General features: G+C 42.4%; 1 protein-coding gene across 5 annotated transcripts in view; it reads right to left on the reverse strand.

Moving 5' to 3' along the window:
- Positions 1–274: 274 nt before the first annotated feature.
- CARD19 (caspase recruitment domain family member 19) overlaps positions 275–21,986 on the reverse strand; it is a 37,631-nt gene continuing 15,919 nt past the window's right edge. For 2 of the 5 annotated variants that reach the window (XM_028719011.2, XM_028719012.2), the window contains exons 3-6: positions 18,942–19,095; positions 11,497–11,556; positions 9,329–9,400; positions 275–6,821 (exon numbers count right to left, since the gene is read on the reverse strand). In XM_028719011.2, the coding sequence (XP_028574844.2) occupies positions 6,706–6,821; positions 9,329–9,400; positions 11,497–11,556; positions 18,942–19,095 (402 nt within the window). In that variant the 3' untranslated portion in view covers positions 275–6,705. Of the gene's footprint in view, positions 6,822–9,328; positions 9,401–11,496; positions 11,557–15,217; positions 15,355–18,941; positions 19,096–21,986 lie in introns of all 5 variants that reach the window. The other 3 variants (XR_013391974.1, XM_028719014.2, XM_028719013.2) reach the window with 3 other exon arrangements.

Genomic DNA, 21,986 nt, shown 5'->3' on the forward strand with positions numbered 1-21,986 from the left:
AGGTTGTTATCCTGCCACAATTCAACCACCTCCACCTCTGCCTGCCCCCCCCCTTTTATTCCCTTCAAACTGACTGGGCTTTATCGTCATTCCAACAGTGGAGAATTATGGCTTGCATCCATTCTGTCAGATCTCCAGCTTAAACCCGACTCCCCAAACCCAAGCCCTAGTAACCTTTAAATAAATACATAAATAGTCAGCCCTGTATGAAAAAGCCTGCTATCCAGCAATGCTAATAAATACAACATACTAAAAAGCAGATTCCAAAGAGAGATTATTTTCAAGATTGAATTGAGACACTTTTATTTTGCTTTTAACACAAATGTTCTTAAAGCCACACAACCATGTTCAGTCAACATTACTTTTTTTAAAAAAGAAAGAAGCATTTTATAGTGCACATTACACAAACTTGGTTTTTGTTTTCTTTCGCTCATACTGGCCATACACTTAAGAATGTCATTATCAGAAATAAGTAAAAATTCCAAAGTGTCAAATGCTTTGATTATTATTTTTTTGAAAATTCGTGCACACAGAGACCCAAAAAGCTGTATAAGTGATATTTATATCTAAGGTTTCTTGGGTGTTGTTTTTTTTTTAAAGACATAACCCTGGGATTCATTTTAAGAAATGGAATCGGAGCCCCAAAATCAAGTCAAATACTGTAGGAGCTGCAGCAGATACCTGAGAGAATCAGAATCTGAGAGTGAAGATACTCATAACAGTGAGGCTTCCCTGAAAACTACATCACTGCATTCAGTTAATTTATACTCAGTCCTCCTTAGGGTCCAGCTCAGGGGTGGATGGGGGAGAGGCTCTGCAAATTCCAAGCAGATCAGCCTGTGATGTCACACAATCATAGAATTTTAGTGTTAGAAGGGATCCCAAGGGTCATCTAGCCCAACCCGCTGCAATGCAAGAATCTCATCTAGATCATACGTGGTCACCTTCACCAAGAACACTCCCCAATCTCTATATTAAACATAATATGTATAGGAAGGTTCACATGGTACTTTAATAATAAATAAAAAGTGAATAGCCTAGTTGGAGAAAATAAGAGGATTGAATATAAAGGCTGTGCCAGCATTTGATCTGCTGGCATGCACACCTATCATTTTGCTGTGAAGGCATCCTTGCAGAGCAACTGGAGAACTTGCTGTGAATTCTGTTTTTATGTTATGACTATCTTCACCACTAGCATATTTATTGATATGTTTACATCAGCGTAGTGCCCTTATTCAACCTGAATTGGTGCAAATCCAACTGCATGCCTGCCATTTAAACATTATTCCCTTTACGTGTTCATCGTGCCAAACCATCTATTCATATGAGCTTCTCCAAGTCAGCATATACAACCAATATGTGCTGAGAAGGTGAGTTGAACAGCCCTTTGGGGAAGTTCAGCCAGGGCTGGTCTGAAAACGCCTTAGGCCAACAATAAAGAGTCTATACATGAGTAACATTCAGTTGAGTAACATTTACCACGCCCACTACCAATGCACTTAAAGAGAAGCTTTAGAACAATGTGGCAAATATGAGCAGAGAAATAAGCAGGTAAATAAATACTGCATGGTGAAGGGATGGTGTGAAGCTTCCTTAGATTTTTTAAACCTGCCACCTTGACACACCAATTTGGTTGTGTGAATTCATCTTATAAAGCTCTTTACTGTCCTCTAAAGGATTTTGGTTAGAAGTTGTTGTTCTTTTCCTTTGGAAGCAAGTCAGTTGGGAAAACAATAGCCCAGCTCTAAAGCATTGTGAGGCACTTTGATAGATACATTAATAACAACACACATTTTGAACAGAGCACTGCTAGCAGTCAAATCACGACAGTAATCTAAAATTTAACCAGGGACAATGCGATAAACAAAACGAGTTGGTTTGGACCTTGCCTTCATCCTGCTTGAATGCACACATAAACACTTCAGTGGAAGTGCTCCTCCAGCAGCAACATGCAAGACACGGAAATTGTGCCAAGAACACAGAGCTGGCAAGCATTGCTGAGCAGCTATTCCACAGAGTTTTGTCTTTGAAAGCAAAGGGTAGCTATATTCCAGGAGTACAAACCACAAACTGAGCAGAATAGAAACCTTGACGCTATAGGCAAGAAAGCCCTCCTAGGGTGGCCACTTGCTCAACGTTTAAAAAAAAGGCATCACCAAAACAAGCCAGATTTGCATAAAACTGGAGAGGGTGGGGTTTTTCTTCCCTAGCAATGGATGGAATAAATTAAGAAAGCTTTCATCAAAATCAGTATTAGTCCGTAGTTATGACAAAACTACACAATCAGTACGTTTTAAGGTTGTCACTGACATCAGTGAGACTCGATCTTGTCGTCTGGGCAACCCAGGAGCTCCATACCTACTGCCCAGGCTTGTACCCAGGAGATGTCACTTCTAAGCTGCAATTGCAGTGGTTTGACTTCATGCGCAAAGGTGCACTCCATTGTCTCAAGACAGACAGATGCCAACAACGACAAGCTTGCAAATGTTATCCTGAGTTACAGGAATATATAATTGGGGCTGGTGGGGGGAAGACTTGAGGAAATGAAATCCAGAAAGTATGGACCTTTCTGCTAGGTATCATTTCACCCAAAGATTGAACTATGCATTTTGGCATCTTACTTGCAAGTAGGCTACAGAAACGACATGTTAAGTGAGCCTCTGTCTGACACAATGCATAAAGGACCCAGGCATTTCTATGTACATATACAACATCAAAATGCTTTATTCCCTGTCCCTGCAAGGAGTGTGAGAGAGAGAGAAATCCAGAATTCTACCTGCTCTTTAACGCTTCTCGGTATTGCTCAGAGAGAGAAAATGCAATTTCTCTTTCTAGATGCTTCTAGCATAATGGCGTGAGTTGTTTACTTTGGAGCCGGTTGATATATTGGCCACATAGCCAGTGTGACACTTTAAAACTACTTTCAATCCTCGCTGGAGTCATAGCTTAACTTTCAAACCTGATTTATTTGTCTTTAACTTTAATACTAAAAGTAAACTTTGAAGCTGCTCGAGATTTCTAAGAATTCTTAGGTACACACTGCCCTGCTGCAGACACCATTACAGCATGTTCTGAAACCTAAGTAAGTAATACCCTTTTTCTAAATAAATCCCCTGACTTAACTCCTAAGGTTCCACTGGTGGAAGAGTCCTGTAAGCATCCGTCTGCTCACAGATTAATCCTATTAATTGAATGGGGGTGCAGTTTTCACTTATCTTCCTTTTTAACTGCAGCTCTTTTGTCCCTCAAATCTTCTGGGTCTCTTGGGAGCAACATGAGAAACAGAACAGGGAAGTTAAGTGAAAAACGCCATTCTGCCCCAGGAGCCTCCACAAGACCCCAGTTTCCCCCGTGACTGCAAGAAGCTCTTTAGTTTCCAGATGGTCAAAATCTTTATTTCCAAAAAGTTAAGTGGACAATATCCTTTCCACACTAGGAATTAGATATTCCTATCTCAAAACTGTCGATTCTCTTTAAAATGACTAACGGCTAAGCACTTGACTCCTACTGCCCTGTAGAATATAAGCGGCTGACGCCTCAATTTAAAAGACATTATTTTGTAACTAACTCATTTATTTAATTGGAAAATCCAGGTAGCAATCAGAAACACAGCTCAGTTGACAGGTCTAATTCTTACTTTATAACATGGGGAGTATAGGGAGATAATTTTTTAAAACTCTTCCATACAGATTGCCTAACTCCTAAGCAGTAATTGAACTGATGTTTCATTTTAAATTATATTTTCTAACATTAAATCCAAGTGCCTCTCTGTTGGCATATCTGAAATCTCTGTGTTCTTTTCAATCCACACAGGAAATCCTAGAACAGGCATAGGCAAACTCGGCCCTCCTGATGTTTTGGGACTACAACTCCCATCATTCCTAGCTAACAGGACCAGTGGTCAGGGATGATGGGAGTTGTAGTCCCAAAACATCTGGAGGGCCGAGTTTGCCTATGCCTTTCCTAGAACATAAATCTGATGAAAGGAACATGTCTAACTAGAATTCCCCAGCACAGACACAACGGTGCTTCTCTTAGCCAAGCTAAGAGCAAGACTGAATTAACAATCTAGCGTTTCTATACTGTCCTCTCTTGCTGTGTATGCAAAAAGCTGCGTGTAGTTTATTGCACAGTAATTCACATACAGGTTGTGGTGCTCCTTCTCCCTCTCGTGGTGATTCTAGGAAATGCATGTAGATGAAGCTGCTGCTGCTGGGTGTGGTCTCAGCTGTTTTTGCTCAGTCTCCTTAGGTGGCGGTGACACCTTAAATCTGATATATCTGTAAGATAAACCTTGAAAAGAGGCTGCAGCTATAGCCATAAAGTCAAATGCCTGTTCAAGTTACGCAACAGTGCAGATATCTCAAATGAAATAAAACAACACAAGTGAGGCTAAATTTTAAAAAACAAACAAACCCATCCATCCATCATAACCTTGATGATGTCATTTTAACTTTAAGGTCTGCCGTGCAATAGTGAAAATTGGTAAGTAAAAAGTTTTTTTGCACCTATGAATGCGAACAGCATGAAAAGCCTAATCCCACAGCCCCAGAGCTTCCTATGGTCATTCTCCAACTTCCCACATTTTATGGCCTCAATAATTACATTAATGAGTCTCAGACTCATCAGCTCCCCATGAGGAAACCAGAAGCTTCCACTTTCTTTCATAACGATGGTTTATTGAAACAGGCAAACTTCAAACTATTGCTTATGAGATTAGTCTGTATACTTAAACCATAAAGATTAGCCAGTTCGTATCAGAGGAAAAGCGTTAGGGGGGGGGGGAGCACCTGCATGCCTAAACATGTTCACATGACACTAAACCATAGTTTAGCATTGTGTCAGAATCCGGCCCTTAACAAAAGAAAAAACAACGAGGTGTCTACAATTCTATGATTGTGGCACATTAAAGAAAAAAATGTATTTATTATAGCACAAGGTATCATAGACTAGAGTCCATTTCATCCGATCATGAAGTGGGCTCTAGTCCCAAAAAAGCTTAAGCCATAAATAAACCTGTTAACGTGCCACAATACCTCTTACTGCTTTTGTTTCAACAGACTAACGTAACTACTTACCCTTCTGGAAGTCGATTGAAAACAGTCCTTAGAAACCTACACAAAAAAGGTAGAACCTAGCAGGGAATCATTTAGGGAGGATGAGAGAATATTTGCATGTACTTACGTACACACACACACACGTTTCAGACCACAAGTTATGCTTTAGCAATCTTTCTATTTCTGGCCAGCTCACAGGTTTTATATGAGTTTTCACAAACAATGAAATGGTGCTATAGAATAGGTGCACATTCCAGAGGCACCAATTAATTTGGGTCCCACCCAGCTTCAAAAAAGCATGGGGGTGGCTTTGGTTTAGGGTTGTAGTGGTGGCTGTTGTTGATGTTGTCTTACTAGTAACACTGTTATAGGTATCATGAGGTACAAAAACAAAAGCTCTTAAAATGCACAATCCACCCTCCTCAAATTAACCTTGAACATACGCAGGTCAGGATTTTTGACCCTGCTAAATTTCTTCCCCCTCCCCTCCTACCTTAAACAGGGCACCTGGAATCTGGCCTAGGGTAGGCAGTAAATCTTGCACAGATAGACTAGCAAACAAAAAGACAGGCGTTTGTTTTTTGAATTCTTGCATACAAAATACAGAAAGAAAATGCAGTCTACAATTTAAAAGGAAGAAGAAGAAGAAGAAGAAGAAGAAGAAGAAGAAGAAGAAGAAGAAGAAGACGACGACAACCTCTATACAGTGGTACCTCGGGTTAAGTACTTAATTCGTTCCGGAGGTCCGTTCTTAACCTGAAACTGTTCTTAAAGCACCACTTTAGCTAATGGGGCCTCCCACCGCCACTGCGCCGCCAGAGCACAATTTCTGTTCTCATCCTGAAGCAAAGTTCTTAACCTGAGGTACTATTTCTGGGTTAGCGGAGTCTGTAACCTGAAACATATGTAACCCAAGGTACCACTATAATCTTAAAAAGGTTTGGCGTTAATTTGTTTCAAATGTTGCTCTAAAGTTAGCAATTTTCTTTTAAGTTCCCTTATCTGAAGCCGCCTGAGTTTACTATTTGCACAGAGGATCTCCCACCATTGCTAGTGGATTAACTGATGCACCAGCCTTGAGGGAACTTCTGAGGGAACTTCAACCAGCAGTAACACAAAGTTTACACTGATATTCAGGGGAATCCTTCTGTTTGTTCTCTGTGAAGCAGGGAAACGCAGAGGCCTTCTATGTGGATTTCATAGCTCTCTGGATAAAGATTGCCTGCCCCCTGCCAGCAGGTATTAGGGTTCAAACACTGAGCAAAAGCTCCCTGCCCATCTTGGAAAGGGAATCACTTTTTGGTATTCCTCTAGACCAGAATAGAATACAAATACACAACATGGGAGGACTTTTAAGACTTTGCAATGACTTAGGGCACATGTTTAAAAGCTTGCATTAAAAATTATTATTATTTTTTAAAATTCAAGTGATAAATAGCTTAAGCTTGTACAAAAATAAAAACATCCACTCCCACAAGGAAAAGGCATATATAGCTGAGCCTTGGAAAGCCCCTGGAAGCAGCAAATATACACTGCTGAAGCCACAGGTTAGTTATATCTTTGGTATAAGAAAACAGCATATCTTTTGACAATGCAGCCCTTCCGCCGGCAGGAAAATTTCACGCTAGACTGGTGAGCCAGTTTATGCTTATTTGTTTCTTTGTGTGTCTTCCATGTACAACATACAAATATTCCTAACATGTCTTCCTATGATGATTGGAGAAAAGCCCAGTATCTTCTTGGCTCCTCCTAGGACTTTTGAATCTAGAATGAAACATGAACAGGGGGAGGGGAGGGGAATGAGGGAAAAAAGCTGAAGTGAGTCAGATTTGTAGCCATAATGGGTTTTGTTTCCACAAATGATATTTGACACACACACACACACACACACACACACACACACACACAACTTGCCGGAATTTTGGCCAGGGAGAATTGCCCTATTCTATGACTTGCAAATTATGTAACAGAAGAAATTGTGATTTGTAAAAAGAAGAGCTCTTCACCTAATTTTGAGTGACTGATTATTTTTGTCATGAATAAAATATTCTTTCAAATCAAGGCTTCTGCTGAAGTCTACAATTAGCTATAAATCAACTCTGCAGCTTTGACAACCAAATTGTAGGGATAATAAAAAAGTTTTCCGCATGTTTTATACCAGCCTGATGATTTTGTACTATGGAGTATATTTCCCACTGGTCTTGCCTCATCAGGTTTGGATCCCAAAAACGCTTCGTTTTCCATATTACCAAACTCATACAGAAAGAAGAAGAAGAGAAGAGTTTGGATTTGATATCCCGCCTTTTGAGACTTCCTTCAGGAGTCTCAAAGCAGCTAACATTCTCCTTTCCCTTCCTCCCCCACAACAAACACTCTGTGAGGTGAGTGAGGCTGAGAGACTTCAGATAAGTGTGACTAGCCCAAGGTCACCCAGCAGCTGCATGTGGAGGAGCGGGGAAGCGAACCCGGTTCACCAGATTACGAGTACATTGCTGTTAACCACTACACCACACTGGCTCTCAAGCTTCCCAAGACTAGCAATACAGGATTAAGGAATCACAAGATTAAACAAAAAATGAACACTTCTGTTTACAATGCCACACACGGTAGAGCAGAGGCAGAAAGAAGTGGATTGGAAATTGCTGGTTGATCTCTGTGTAATCTGCAGTAGATCAACAAGGGTTTCTGTGAGCCAGTGTGGTGTGGTGGTTAAGAGCAGTAGTCTCGTAATCTGGGGAACCAGGTTTGCGACCCGCTCCTCCACATGCAGCTGCTGGGTGACCTTGGGCCAGTCACACTTCTTTGAAGTCTCTCAGCCCCACTCACCTCACAGAGTGTTTGTTGTGGGGGAGGAAGGGAAAGGAGAATGTTAGCTGCTTTGAGACTCCTTCGGGTAGTGATAAAGCGGGATATCAAATCCAAACTCTTCTTCTTCTTCTCCCAACCACCCAACAATAGACAAAACCTAACACACACACCCGCCTCCCCAGATTAGGTTGCTGAAAAATAATAATTGGGGGGGGGGGGGACCAGGACCGGGAATTTTGCATGAAAGAACTCACTCAGCTACTAGAGGAGCTCAATTCTATCTAGCACTGATCACCAATGTAGTGATCCTTAGCATATGTCCACTTGGTTAAACCACTACTTAGCACCATTTCTGCTTCAGTTTATTAACCCTCATCCATTCCCTCACTGACTGCAGACACTGGTCCAAGACTTACACAGCCTCAACTTATTCAGATGTTACAGAGGGGTAGAGCTGAGTGTCATCAGCGTACCTGTGACACCCTGCCCCAAATAGCTTTCATGTAGGTGTTACATAGCATTAGGGACCAGATGGCACAACAGCACAACTTTTGGGGGCATGAAAGACAATCACTGAATGTAACTACCTGAAAATAGCATGAGAGATAGGATCAGAGCCAATGCAAATCGGTTTTTAAATATGTTTGTAAATCACCTTGAGATTCAGGTAAAAGGAAATCCATTAAATGTATGCATGCATGCATGCATATATGTATGTATGTATGTATGTATGTATAACCCAGTGAAAGATTAAATAAGAACAGGGCCCCTCTCTCAATAATGATCATTCACCAGGGAAAGCAAGGCCGATTCACTCCCCATCACCAAATCTGAACCCAAACTGGAATGGATCAAGATAATTGGTTTCATTCCAGAATACTTGCAACAGTTGTGCCACAAACGTGGGGGGGGGGGGGTACTTGTTCTGGCAAACCAGAGTGGGACCTAGATAGGCTTTTTCAGAAATTGTCAAATCACCACCTCTTTCAAAATGTCCAGGGCCAGAAAGATGTGTTGACCACATCCTGGACTGCCCCCCTCCCCCAGTCATACCCCGTCAGCAAGCCAGGATGGGTAAGTGTCATCTGTTGGCTGTGTTGCTGTAGGCACCTTGTAGACACCATCAGGCTACATCAACTGAAACTGATCCCATTACATCTCACTGGAGACTGCAGTGAATGACACATGTAGTGTCAAGGCATATGACAAGAGTCATATGTTCCTCACCTAGTTTTTATTTCTGACTTCCAGGCAGCTTATGAAGAACTTGTCAGTCTTGCCAAAATGTGTAGCCATGAATCCTATAGCTGGGGCCCCACACACCAGCCTTTTCTGGTGTGTTCTTTCATGATCCTGATGCAAGAACACTTCCAAAACATGTTTTATGCCAAGATAAACAGGCTAACAAGACAACTACTAAACCTATCCTCTCAGAAAGAGAAAAAACCGCAAGAGTAATTTACCTGAGTTACAGCAATACATGTAGAAGGCTAATCCTGCAGCGATGCTGAAGCAGGCAAGGAAGAATGTAGGACCTAGAGAATAAAAAACCGACAGAGGAGGATTAAAATTATGTGTTCAAATTAATGGTTCATCAGTTATCATTGTTGTTACTGTGACTACAGTGATTCAAATGTAACTGCCACAATTATGTTTGCTTTGGGCTTCATCTACTATAATATATAATCACCATTTCCTGCAGCAATTATTTTTTATTACAATTATTATTACCATTGTGAAGGCCTCTATTGCTTGTAGCCCACTTATTTTTCTTTTTTGAAAAATTAATCCTTATTAAAAACTTGCAGGGCAAGAAAATAAATTTTAGGGTCGCATTTAATAATGTCCTTGTATAAACGGAGCAGAATTCCACCTGAGAATTGGAATTTTCCCTTCCTCTTCTCCTGTGCACATCCCAAAAGTGCTTTGAAGGATTGTGAGGAACCTCTGGAGAACAACTGGTAAGATGCAGTGATAGGAGAGGAAGGAGAAATTCTGCCTGCTCATGCAACAATGGAGATAACCCAGAAATTTTAATATCTTCTAGCCTTTAAAATTAAATCAGGCTTGTCATTAGCTACTTATGTGAATATAATAATTAAAACATTATTCAAGCAACCAAATGATTCCTACAGAAATACCACAGGGCTTCTCTATGATGACCAGAGGATAACTCAGTAAACAGAGCACGAGATGCTTAATCTCAGAGTAATGGGTTCGAGCCCCACAGTGGGCAAAATATATCTGCATTGAAGGGGGATGGACTAGATGATCCTTGTGGTCCCGTCCAACTCTACCATCCTGTGTTTCTGTCTTTAGTTGTTTCTCCCTCCCCCCCCCCCTTAGCCTCGCTTCTACCCTTAACCATGTGAGTTTTGTGTGCAACTACTATAAGGCAGTTAAACGCCTGCTCTAGCAGTAGAACAAAAAGGGCTTCTCTCTTCCTAGCCTAAGAACCCCTAATATGTTATTTGGGTACAAATGAGCAGTCCTAGTGTTGCCCTCCACATGCTCAAAGGCACCCTTTGCACAGAAACTATGTGCGTGCACCTTTCATTTCCCAGGGTCCTGGGTCATGCGTACCTGAGCCTTCAGACATATGGGTGTGCACATGTAGGCTCTGTGAAAACAGCCTCTCTGAATGTGTAGAGGTCAAGGCAGGGTCCATGGGCACAGTGCTGATTGTACCCAAGATCTAACTTTTTTAAAAAGGAGGTTTTAGAACAGAAGAGCCAAGAGCGTGCAGGTGATCACTGCACTCTGTATTTCCACGATGCAACGTTAACCGTAACTGCATGCCTGGTGTCCCGCCCTGCCTTCTGGCTTTAAATGTGCACAATAAGGGCCAAAGGGAGGGAGCAAGAGCATTAAGAGGGCGGAACAGCTCGGCTGAGTGGAGCAGGCATCTTAAATATTATTTGCACTGCTGCCTTAAGCTTATCCACTGCACAGATCTGCAAACTCAGAAGCTCCACAAAACAAACCCAGCAGCTGTACCAAGAAAAATCATGGGCTTGGGTTAACATTAATACAGAGTCGCCACTTAAAGGTAGAAACTTACTGAAGCCTATGCAAATGTTTTAAAAATGCCAAAACAAATGTGATGTAAAAGGCTGTGCCGCACTGTACTTAGTACTTTAGAGATCAGGGACACAGTCTTCCTGTGCATGCCCCAGTGAGATAAATGGGGTCAACAAGCTCTTGCACAACGCCTATTAATTGGAGCGGTGTCTAGATTGTTTCCTAAACACATCCCTAGAAAACTTTGGATTTTATATTACATAAAATGGGAAGGGGTTATGGGTTTTTCTTTGTTTTTGTTTTATTATGTATTTTGTATTTTTATGTTGTGAACTGCCCTGTGTTCTTCGGATAAAGGACAGCAAGCAAATTTAATTAATAACAATCATCATCATCAGTTTGAACAACCCAGAAATTACTACTGGGGGGGGAAATCTTGATTATACATGTGTATCTTTCATTTATTAAAGCCAAAGCACATGCCCAGAGCAAACACACTTAGAATTAGTATCATGACATTCAATTGCAACATATATTTATATACATTTTCCTTGTTAACCTTACTGTCCAATATTGATTTAGCCAACAATACTTTACACGCATTATTTACCCCTGTCATTTAGAATATATTTCTCCTTCTCAGGGTTTATCCCTGTGGAATCTGAGGTTTCTAGAAACAAAAGCAACACACCAAAGAGTTAGTGTAATATTCAGCGCAACACACGTCTGAAGCACGTCATGCACAGTGGGAGGAAAGCAAGGACCAGTTTTCAAAGTACCACATTTACTCGAGCCTAATGCACCATCAGATCTAATGCACACCTCAATTTTCAGAACCTTGAAACAAAACAAAACAAAGTATTTGCTGGCGAATGTCAATGTGCCATTGGATCTAATGTGCGCCTTAATTTTTGCAACGTATTTTGGCCAGCAAAGATGAGCATTAGATTCGAGTAAATATGGTAATACAATAACGCAACATAAAATGGCTGCTAATTCCCCCATCCCAACTTTATGTGACGTTAGTGTTCAAATTATGACAGGAGTGGGGGTGACCTTAATGTAAGGTTACCAGATTTTTTTCAATGAATCCGGGAACACTATTCTACTTTCTACTAAATAGATGGATTTTGTCAGGGGACTGATTTGTAAATCCGGGGACTGTCCCTGGGAAACGGGGACATCTGGTAATCTTACCTTAATGACACCCGCAACCCATGCTCTCCCTGATTCCCTCCAGTTTTAGCCAAATAATGCTGTTTTTGAAGGAGCAGCTAAGGGGGCGGTTGTAAAAGGCACCCATGGGTCCTGCCCCCCTCTAACTCACTTGAAACTGAGCAACCCATTCTACCCCGTGGGAGCCCATTGCACACAGGCTTGTCTACCAAGGGACTCCTGCACAGCTGACATAGCACCCCTCTATGCGGCAGAGGAACACTGAAGACAGAGGAGTATTCTAGGGAGACACTCCATTCACATCAGATTCTGGGCAGGCTAAAAGTGCATCTAGATCACAACCAATATACCCCCTGTGGTTGTGCATTCTCGGGAAAGCTCAATAATGTCAGCTACTATTGATCTTCTCATTGGGTAACCCGTGATGAATCGCAGGGGTCTCTGAATACTACTGGCATAATTAGGGCCATTGACATATGAACAAAAGGCAGTGGTAAAAGACGTTGGCTTAAACATTTGTGGTTGGTCTGCAAGCGTAGGGCCAAAGACAACCAGCTTATCATCTTTGTATGTTTCATATACAAAGCTGGCAAACAAACAACATTTAAAAGTGGGGTGGTAGAGAACTTTCATGATAGGCCAAGTATTAAACCTATCTATTTTCTTTCCATGCTAAATAAGTTTTAATTACAGGCAATGCCATTGTTTAAGCCAACAATTGCTGTCTTCCAAGGTCATTCAAATCTTTGTGCTCTTTACAGTCAGTTGACAGCTTGTGGTATTTTCCAAGGACTTTTTATCCTTAGTTGCACCTGCAGATCAACCTTCATGTTGCTCTCAGTAGAAGCACTGGTGTGCTGCGCACCAGCCTGCCACGTGGATCCCACCCTGCCAATTTCTGAAAAACGCTTTCAAGCACACTTTTCAGCCAACATCAGGAACATCTGGTGAAGCAGGTTGCTTGGCACGACAAAGATTAATTTAGCTGCAATAACGCGAGCGCTGATTTTTCATTCCACTTTCACCCAGCTCATGTGCAATGCATACATCTCAAAAGTTTATGTGCACATCAAGTGTAGAAGATGCATAGCGGGATAAATGCCTGTGTTTAGAAGAATCTTGAGCAAACCTGTGTTTTTCATTTTCTCTCAAACTGTTAAGCATTTTCCTGGCACCATTTGATAATGCACTGGTTTGAATGTAGCTGGAACGTGCAATTTGTGCATCTCTCAAACATTTGTTTAAACACCAGTCACTTTCCCCATAAACTCCTCTTCCCTCCTACTTCTTTTTCCATGCATTTTCCCAGACCCAAGTTGGCCAGGTAAGCACGAGTCTGGAACGCTACAATACTAGCAAGGGTAAAATGCAGTTATGAGTGTGCATGTGGGAATAGTATTAGAGGGGAAATGGCTGGTGGGAAGGGATCCAGTGTTCCTCAAACTTGGGTCTCCAGCTGTTGTTGGACTACAACTCCCATCATCCCTGACCACTGGTCTTGCTAGCTAGGGCTGATGGGAGCTGTAGTCTAACAACAGCTGGAGACCCAAGTTTGAGGAACTCTGGATCCCTTCCCACCAGCCATTTCCCCTCTAATACAAGTTTGAGGAACACTGGACTTTGCAGTTGTGAATTGTCTCCTTCAAACTTGAAGGCATTTTGCAACTGGGATGAAGTCTTCTGGGGTTTCATTACACACAGCTGCTGTGTAGCATATGGCCTGCTGGAAAGCATCATGCAAAAGGTTTATTTGACACAAGTGGAAAATGGCCTAGAACTCAAGTTTGGAATGAAGCTACTTCACCTTTAAATATAGCCAAAAGTATCGGTTGTGACTGATCTTTTCACTTTCTTACTTTAACATGCTGCCCCTCAGCTACAGATGGACTCAATTGATGTTTGTGTTCTCACAAAGGCTAAAGGTTTCCAGTACTACATGGTTTCTGAAAGTCAGAAAAGCAGAGTTCTGGAAAATATGCCGGCTTTTGAAGACAGTTAACTTCTGGCTAGTTCAGCAATGTGTAATTGGCACAAAGGCTATCGCTGAAGAAATATGCCCATTAGTTGTCAACCATGGTCTTCAATTTGCAAACTGGGTTGCTAATGTATTGAGTCAAAGATTCAGATTAGCTGACACCATCCAGTCCGTGATATATTTCTAATATGGGCCCTTGGTGCTAAATACATTGTCAGCTCCCGAATAAATCTTTCCCATGACACAAAGAAATATATTAAGTGAACACAACTAGGTATTTTATCGCCACTGGTGTCAAAGCCAATGACTGATTTCTTCACATGATACTGCGGTTCAATTTCATGCACAGTGCAATCCTATGCATGTCCACATAGAAGGAAGTTTCACTCAGGTCTGTGAGACTTGGGGCTTATCCACATTTCCCTTTCATCCACACTTTCCAGGTGCTTTAAACAAAACCTGAATTGTCATCTGTTGTGCTTCAGCTATAAAGGGTGAGTTTTTCTGCTGGGGGGGGGAGGAGAGTGCTCTGACATGGAGCTTTAAAAACATGGACCAGTTCCTAGAATGTGCAGGGTAAAAATTAAGTGTGGATAAGCCCTTACTCCCAAGTAAATGTGTGCAGGTCTTCACCTTAACTGCCCAATCCTATGCAGGTTGACTTGGAAGTAAGTTCCACTCAGCTCAATGAGGCTTGTTCCCAGGTAATTGTGGATAGGATTGCAGACTTATAGCACCATCACAGTACAAAGTGCTTTATCAGAGGGGTGGCCAGATGTTGTTGGACTACAACTCCCATCATCCCTTTCCATTGGCCATGCTGCTTGGGAATGATGGGAGTTGAAGTCCAACAACATCTTCTGGAGGGCTGAAGTAAGCAGAGTTGCAAAAACGGGAAAGGCCAGTCTCCACAAGAAAGGCATCATAATTCTGGCATGACTTCCTTTGTTCTCCATGTCTGGTGTCAATGGCTAAGGAGCTGGTCTGGCACGGGGAAGACCAGCTTCAACTTTCTGTTCAGAGATGCCTCTTCTGTTAAATTCTTAGGCATAAACCTAAAACTTAAAATGAAGGGCACAAAGTATGTTTTGAAAATGAAGGTACTGTGCAGATATGCATATAAAAGGCAGCCAAGAGTGGCTGCAGCTCCCTGTTAACGCCTACACCTAACATCACAAACCTGAGTTTGCTGCCGCGTAATGTGTAGAATGGCCCTGGGCTCACTGGATAGCCTTGGGCAAGTTTCTCTCCCTCTCTGTCTCTCTCCCTTTCTCTCAATCTTGCCTGCCTTACAGTTGTTGTTGCTGATCTGAATTCCTTGGAGAAAGGACAGAATACAAATATGATTATTAAATCCAGCTCTGAACATATTCAGCATGTCTCAGTGCAGGAGAAAGAAAGAAAAGTCCCAGAATGTTGTTATTTTCTTGCTGTCTATACAAGTGTTATGTGCTCTTCTGTACAACAGAAAATTATTTCCATGTAACCCAGTACGCAGGGACATAATATAGCAAGGATTGGTTCCTATCCAACCCCACTGCCTTTCTGGTAGAGCAACCTGGTACAGTAGTACCTCAGTTTACATACGCTTCAGGTTACATACGCTTCAGGTTACAGACTCCGCTAACCCAGAAATATTACCTCGGGTTAAGAACTTCAGGATAAGAACAGAAATCATGCTCCGGCGGCACAGCAGCAGCAGGAGGAGGCCCCATTAGCTAAAGTGGTGCTTCAGGTTAAGAACTGTTTCAGGTTAAGAACAGACCTCCAGAACGAATTAAGTTCTTAACCCAAGGTACCACTGTACTACTAACCTTGATGCCATTTTAGCTAAAAAGGTATTCCAGGAACTAAGTCTATTTGATTCATGTTTTGTCTTAATCACCACAGGAGAGGGGAGTTGGTACAATGTAGTATGTGGCTGCACAAGAGGAAAGGGCACCAACTGGATGGTAGATACTGGCTTCATTCAGATCTAACACTAAACCATGGCTTAGCATTGTGAGAACAAATCTCCACAAACCTTGGGATCGCATATTCCTCTCCACTCCAATGGCGCAGCCTGAGAAGATTAGAAGTTTCTACTTCCATTTTGGATTACCCAGTTTATGGTTCTATTTATGGACATGCTAAACTGTGGTGAATCTTAACTATGGTTAGATGAAACAAGCCTGCTTTATAAACTATGGTTTGAAGTTAGTTTGCTTCAAAAAGCCATCACTACGTTTCACCAAAGTTTGGATGACAAAGCGGGCTGAAGTGAAAATTTCCAAATTCCTCCTTACAGCTATGGAGAGAAGGAGAAAGGAGGGGGAGCACGCAAGGCAAAGCTTTATTCTTCTGATGCTAACCCATGGTTTAGTGCTGAGTCCAAATGAGACCATGATAGTGCTTCTTCACTTTGCCTGCACCATTTTGTGAATTTATTTATTTTTTAAAGACATTAGAGCAGGTGTAGAAAATCTGTGGGTCTCCAGATGCTGCCTGACTATCCCTCCCACCTTACCTGGTCACTGACTGTGGTGGTTGGGGCTAACAGAATACACCTGGGTAGGGGCTCAGTAAATCAAGACCTCCAGGTATAGGGCAGTATATAAATTGAATAAATAATGATAATGATAATGATAATGATAATGATAATGATGACACCCCCTGCCCCTTTCTTTTATGCCTGCTGAAGGCCCTCTGCCCCATTTTTTTGTTATGATTAACTTGGGCCTGCCCTATTCCTTTTCCCAGAATGCCTCTGGGCCCCACATGGAAGAGGACAGGGCTGTTGTAGGCCTTGGCCTTGCTTTCCAGCAGGCTGGCAACCCCAACTACCCTAAAAAGGAGGGGAGGGTGCTTCCCGGTCACTGCATGACAGCAGTGTCCTTGGAGGTTGGGTGTTCTTTCACAAATTGTCAGCATGCCCCCAGTACACATAGGAACGCCGCCACAGGGGTCTACAGGGGCTTTAGCTCTTTGCCCTCCACAGTAATCTGCCTTGAAGTAAAGGTACCACAGAATGGGGACTTTTTAAAATGCAGCTGCAGGGAAGGGAGCCTCTAACTTGATCAGGGCCACAAGGGGAAGCAAAGGGTTGAAGCCTTTCCACCCCTGCATGCTAGGATCCCAGCATGAGACAGAGACACAGAGAGGCAGAGACACAGAGGTTGTAGGCAGACAGTTAAGAACAACAGAACCCTGTCGGGTCACACCAAAAGCCTGTCTAGTCCGGCCTGCTGTTCTCACAGTGGCCCACCAGGTTCTTCTGGGAAGCTTGCAAGCAGGTTCTGAGCACAACAACACACTTCTCACTCATGTGGTAGTTTTATGTAGTTTTTCAATTTCATTGTTCCGCAAGGGACAATGACAATAAAGATATCGTAATCGTAATTGTAATGATTTCCAGTAACTGGCATTCAGAGATAGACTGCTTCTAACACTGGGGGTATAAGATAGGCAACCTTATCCTCCATGACTTTGCCTAATCTTCCTTTAAAAGGTAAAGGTACCCCTGCCCGTACGGGCCAGTCGTGTCCAACTCTGGGGTTGCGCGCCCATCTTGCTTAAGAGGCCGGGGGCCAGCGCTGTCCGAGAGCCATTCAAATTAGTGGCTGTCACTACATCTTGTAAGAGTAAGTTTCATAGTTTTAACTACGTGCTGCAACTTCCTTCGTATTGTCTTGAATCTTTCAGCACTGGATGCCCCCAGTTCTAGGATTAGAAAAGAGAGAGAAAAACACCTCTCTATCCACTTTCTTCACACTGTGCGTAATCTTATAGACCTCGATTATATGTGGCTCCCCCCGCCCCTCGCCCACTCACCTTTTCTCTAAACTTAACTAAATCTGTTATCTTTCCTCCTAGGGGAGTTGCTCCAGCCTCTTGGTCATTTTCTGCACCTTTTTTTCCTCACTGTGGTTTTGTTTGAGGAGTTGATGTCCCCACAAAACAGTTTTGCATGTTTCCAGATGCCCCCCCCCCCAAGAATCACAGGGCAGTTTCAGCAATGCAGTATGCCTAGCATTAACAACACACATACACAACCGCAAAACACTCTGAAAATAGCAGAACTGTCTAGGCCAAAAAGGACTAAATAGATTCCAGACCAGTCTAGATATAGCTGAGGTAAGTATGTCTCTAGTTGGCCTGTAACCACTTATCTTATTTGTCCAGAGTTGAACAGAGCACTTTTCTTGCTTAACTTTCTGTCAGTTTAGAAACAAGGGTGATGCAGGACTATGTATTTAAATGTAACTGGCTATTACTAATGACTCTCAAAGTTGAAGAACTGATTGCAACTGGCTATCAAGCTGGGTAAAAACAGAAATCCCCCTGAAAGTTATTGGGAAATGATGTCAACCTCAGTTGATTATATGACTGGCTGATTATTTATGTAGCTACATTTGCCTTTAAAATAAATATTAACAGAAAACAAAATCCTGGACCTTGGAGATATCCCTTGTGGAAGAAAAGTTGGCCACTGCAGTTTTGAGCTGACTACATAGAAAAACAACCTGGACTCAAAATAATCTCACATTGATCCTGTGCAAAAGTGGGAGAAAAACCCTGGATAGAATAAAAACACTCCAAGCCAAACACTGGATCGCTTTTCCTGGGCAACAACACCACTTTAGTCCGGAATCCAGTCTTTGCAGCTCATAAAGGGAACACAAAATGTTTGAAAAAGTTGCAAAGCTGCCAGATTTATTATTCATATATAAAACAAAGATTCAAAATTGCCAGATTGGTGTGCAAGTACAGCTGCAGCAGCTATAAATAAGCATTTGTCTGCCACATATAATTTGGTCAGTTTTTAGGTATATCAAAGCAACAGCACACAGAAAGTTCCATTTAGTCCCTGAAGAGGCAGCATTGTAACAGGGCACCCAAAGAAATCTGCTAGCACTCCGACTTACTTAGAATTCTTCTGCTTGGCAAGTTGTTATACAGCTGTTCAGCATTGATCTGCAAAGCACGGTAAAATTCTTGACAGGGTTTGTCGCCTTCCTTCTGCAAGTGGGCTAGAAGGTTTGACAGCCGACTATGAAGAGAAGCTTTGGGATTTCGGAACTGCAGGGAGGGTGGGAACGCATTTATTAGCAAGGATGTAAAAAACAAACGAACACCAATGTTAAAGCAACCTCTGCCTCCCTTCGATGGTACGTGAAAGAATACAAATGTAGCTTTATATTTTTGTTTAAACGTTCTTTATAGCAGAGCGTAAGATTCTATCACGAATGTTTATGGTGCTTCTACGTCACGAGAGTGAGCTATTCCAAAGGAGAATAAATAACAGACTTTCTCCATTGTACCCAGTAGGACAAACAAGCAGCGGTGTCCGTCTTTCTACTATTTGCAGAAGATCTAAAAGGCTATACGTTCAGCACTAAATCACATATAAATATTTTAGATATTCTTTTAATCTTATCGGTCTTTCTTGTATATGGCTTGTGCATATAAATAATATACAAATAAGCGTTGTATAAGGACCAGAGGTCAAATGGACAGAGAAGGAATGGTGAAGACCGCCTCCCCAGCCTGACCCTTCCGGAGAAGAAGACAGTTCAGAATTACAACAGGGGTTTGAGGGAGATCACAGCTCAGAGGAAGATGAGGGGGAAAGTTGGGAAATAATGGGAGAGGAGGAGGCGGCAGAGCCAGAGCAGCTGGCTGACACGTTATCACTAGAAAGCATTCCAGACCCACCATCTCCAAGAATTGGCGAGCCTTAAAAATAGGAGAGCAAAGGGCCCAGAAGCAAAGGGCCCTCAGTGCCAACCGTAGAAGGGATGGCGCATAAGGAAGTGGGAGAGAAGGGGAGGGGAGATTTACGCCATTATTCCAAGAGGCTGCCTTTCTAAGCCTCTGTCTGTGAACATTGAATAAAAAGCAATTGGCAAGAACTTCCTTGTCTTATCCGTTAGAGGCAACCTACCGTGGGGGTTGGATCCTCTGACACTTGACATCAGACAAATTCATGAAGGGTAAGACTACCCATGGCTACTAAGCCTGAGGGCTATGCCTTACCTGCTGGATGCAGTAATGCTTCTGAATACCAGTTGCTGGAAAACGCAGGAGGGGAGAACGTTGCTGTGCTCATGTCTTGCTTGTTGACCACTGTGAAAACAGGACACTGGACAAGGTGGGTCACTGGCCTGATCCAGCAGGGCTCTTATGTTCTTTTTTTATGTTCTTACCAACTCCAGTTCCCAGCAAGTCAACAGCTGCCTATGAAGAGCCCTACTGGATTAAATCAAGGGCCGCATCTCATTTCCACAATGGCCAGTCAGATAGTGCCAAGATTGGTATTCAGAAGTATTCTGCGACCGAGCACAGAGTCCACATAAGGATGTTCCATGGACTTGATGTATACTGATCTATGGCACAGTTCAGCCATTCCCTTAATTCCAGTTTGCGTACAAGAACTTTTTGGTGATCTTGATCAATGCCACATGCTACACCTTCCTGCCTCTTTAACAGAAATTCCCAGATACACAGAGATCGGCCTAACCAGCCACAAATTGGACCTGCTCAGAAATAAGAATCTAAGCTCACAGCGTCGTCAGTCATAAGCATTCACATCTGGAAGTGAGAAAAAGATTTATCTGTCTTTACAGCGGCACACTTTTTCTTAGGAATCCAATAGTTATTTCATTAGTGTGAAAATGCGTACTTGTCTGTGAATGCAAGAAGAGATAATTGAATCTGGTGAGACAGACAAAATTCTGTTCCTAACGGGATGTTTGGATTGCAAATAAGAGGACTACACTGCCTCATGAATATGAATGAACACATGGAAATGTTTACTGTAATTTCAGAAGAAGAGTTCAAACGCTGTGGGTGTACGATCACAGCATTTTGAGACATAAACGTTTATGGTTTGTCTTGACAAAACAACTTTAGCTTAAGGTATTATAATAGGGTTCTATGAAGTGGGTGCCATTTTCCACCTTCTGCATAAAATTCCCTACCTATTTACGGATGTCACTGGGCTTCATCACTCCTTGGACTGCAGATTGCAGCTACTTGTTAACTCTCTCCTCAAACAAGAGACAAGCATTACAACACAGAGCCCTCTTGAGATCTTCCCTCATTCAGATTTTAATTCAAACCAAAGAAGAACTCACATTTCTCTCCTTAACCCCCACCCAACCCTCTGTTCCAGTTCCACTCATGGGAGGAAGGAACCACAACAGCCTGTGAAGTGCCAGGAATGCAATGATTTTTTTCTGGAGCACTGGAGAAATAATATTTCCAAGTTCTTCTGGAACTTGGCTTAGCAGTGCAAGTGCCAGCGAGCAGGGAGGAGAGGGAGATCGCCTCACCAACAGAGCTGGAGCCACAGCTGCTGCTGCTGCTGCTGCCACCACCCCCATAAGAAAAGTAGAAGAAAGGAGGCTAGAAGGTAGCTGGTGCAGCAATTGGACCTTATTGCAACTGATGGGATCCAGTTTAGCGCAGATATGCTTCGAATTAGCCAAGCTATTTGCCAAATGGGAGGCGGTTGGAACCAGCTTTTTCTAATAAACTCTGAGAAGAACCAGGGGAGAAAGCAGTTTGCTCATTCCTCTCTCCTCATTTGCCACTGCATTTTGCCAAGGAGCTGATCTCAGAAGGATTCTCTATTTTAAAAAACCTAAATTATTGCAGCTATTTTTATACCACTTAATCACTTAAGTGTCTAAGTGGTATTGTAAGACCTTGCTGTTGGAACTGGTTTTAAACAACCAGAATTAAACAGATGTGAGTTTTTCTCTGCTCAGGTATACGTTTGTGTGTGTGTGTGTGTGTGTGTGTGTGTGCGCGCGCGCACATGCACATGCACATGAGAGCGAGTGCTATGCAATTATCTGCATAGGTTCACTCATTGGCCATCAGGGTTGGTGTTCCTATGCTATAAAAGGGTATAATCCTATACACACTTACTTGGGAGTAAGCCTGCTTAGATTTAACTGGACTCC

Source organism: Podarcis muralis, chromosome 2 (assembly GCF_964188315.1).
Source record: "Podarcis muralis chromosome 2, rPodMur119.hap1.1, whole genome shotgun sequence".
NCBI classification, from domain to species: domain Eukaryota; kingdom Metazoa; phylum Chordata; class Lepidosauria; order Squamata; family Lacertidae; genus Podarcis; species Podarcis muralis.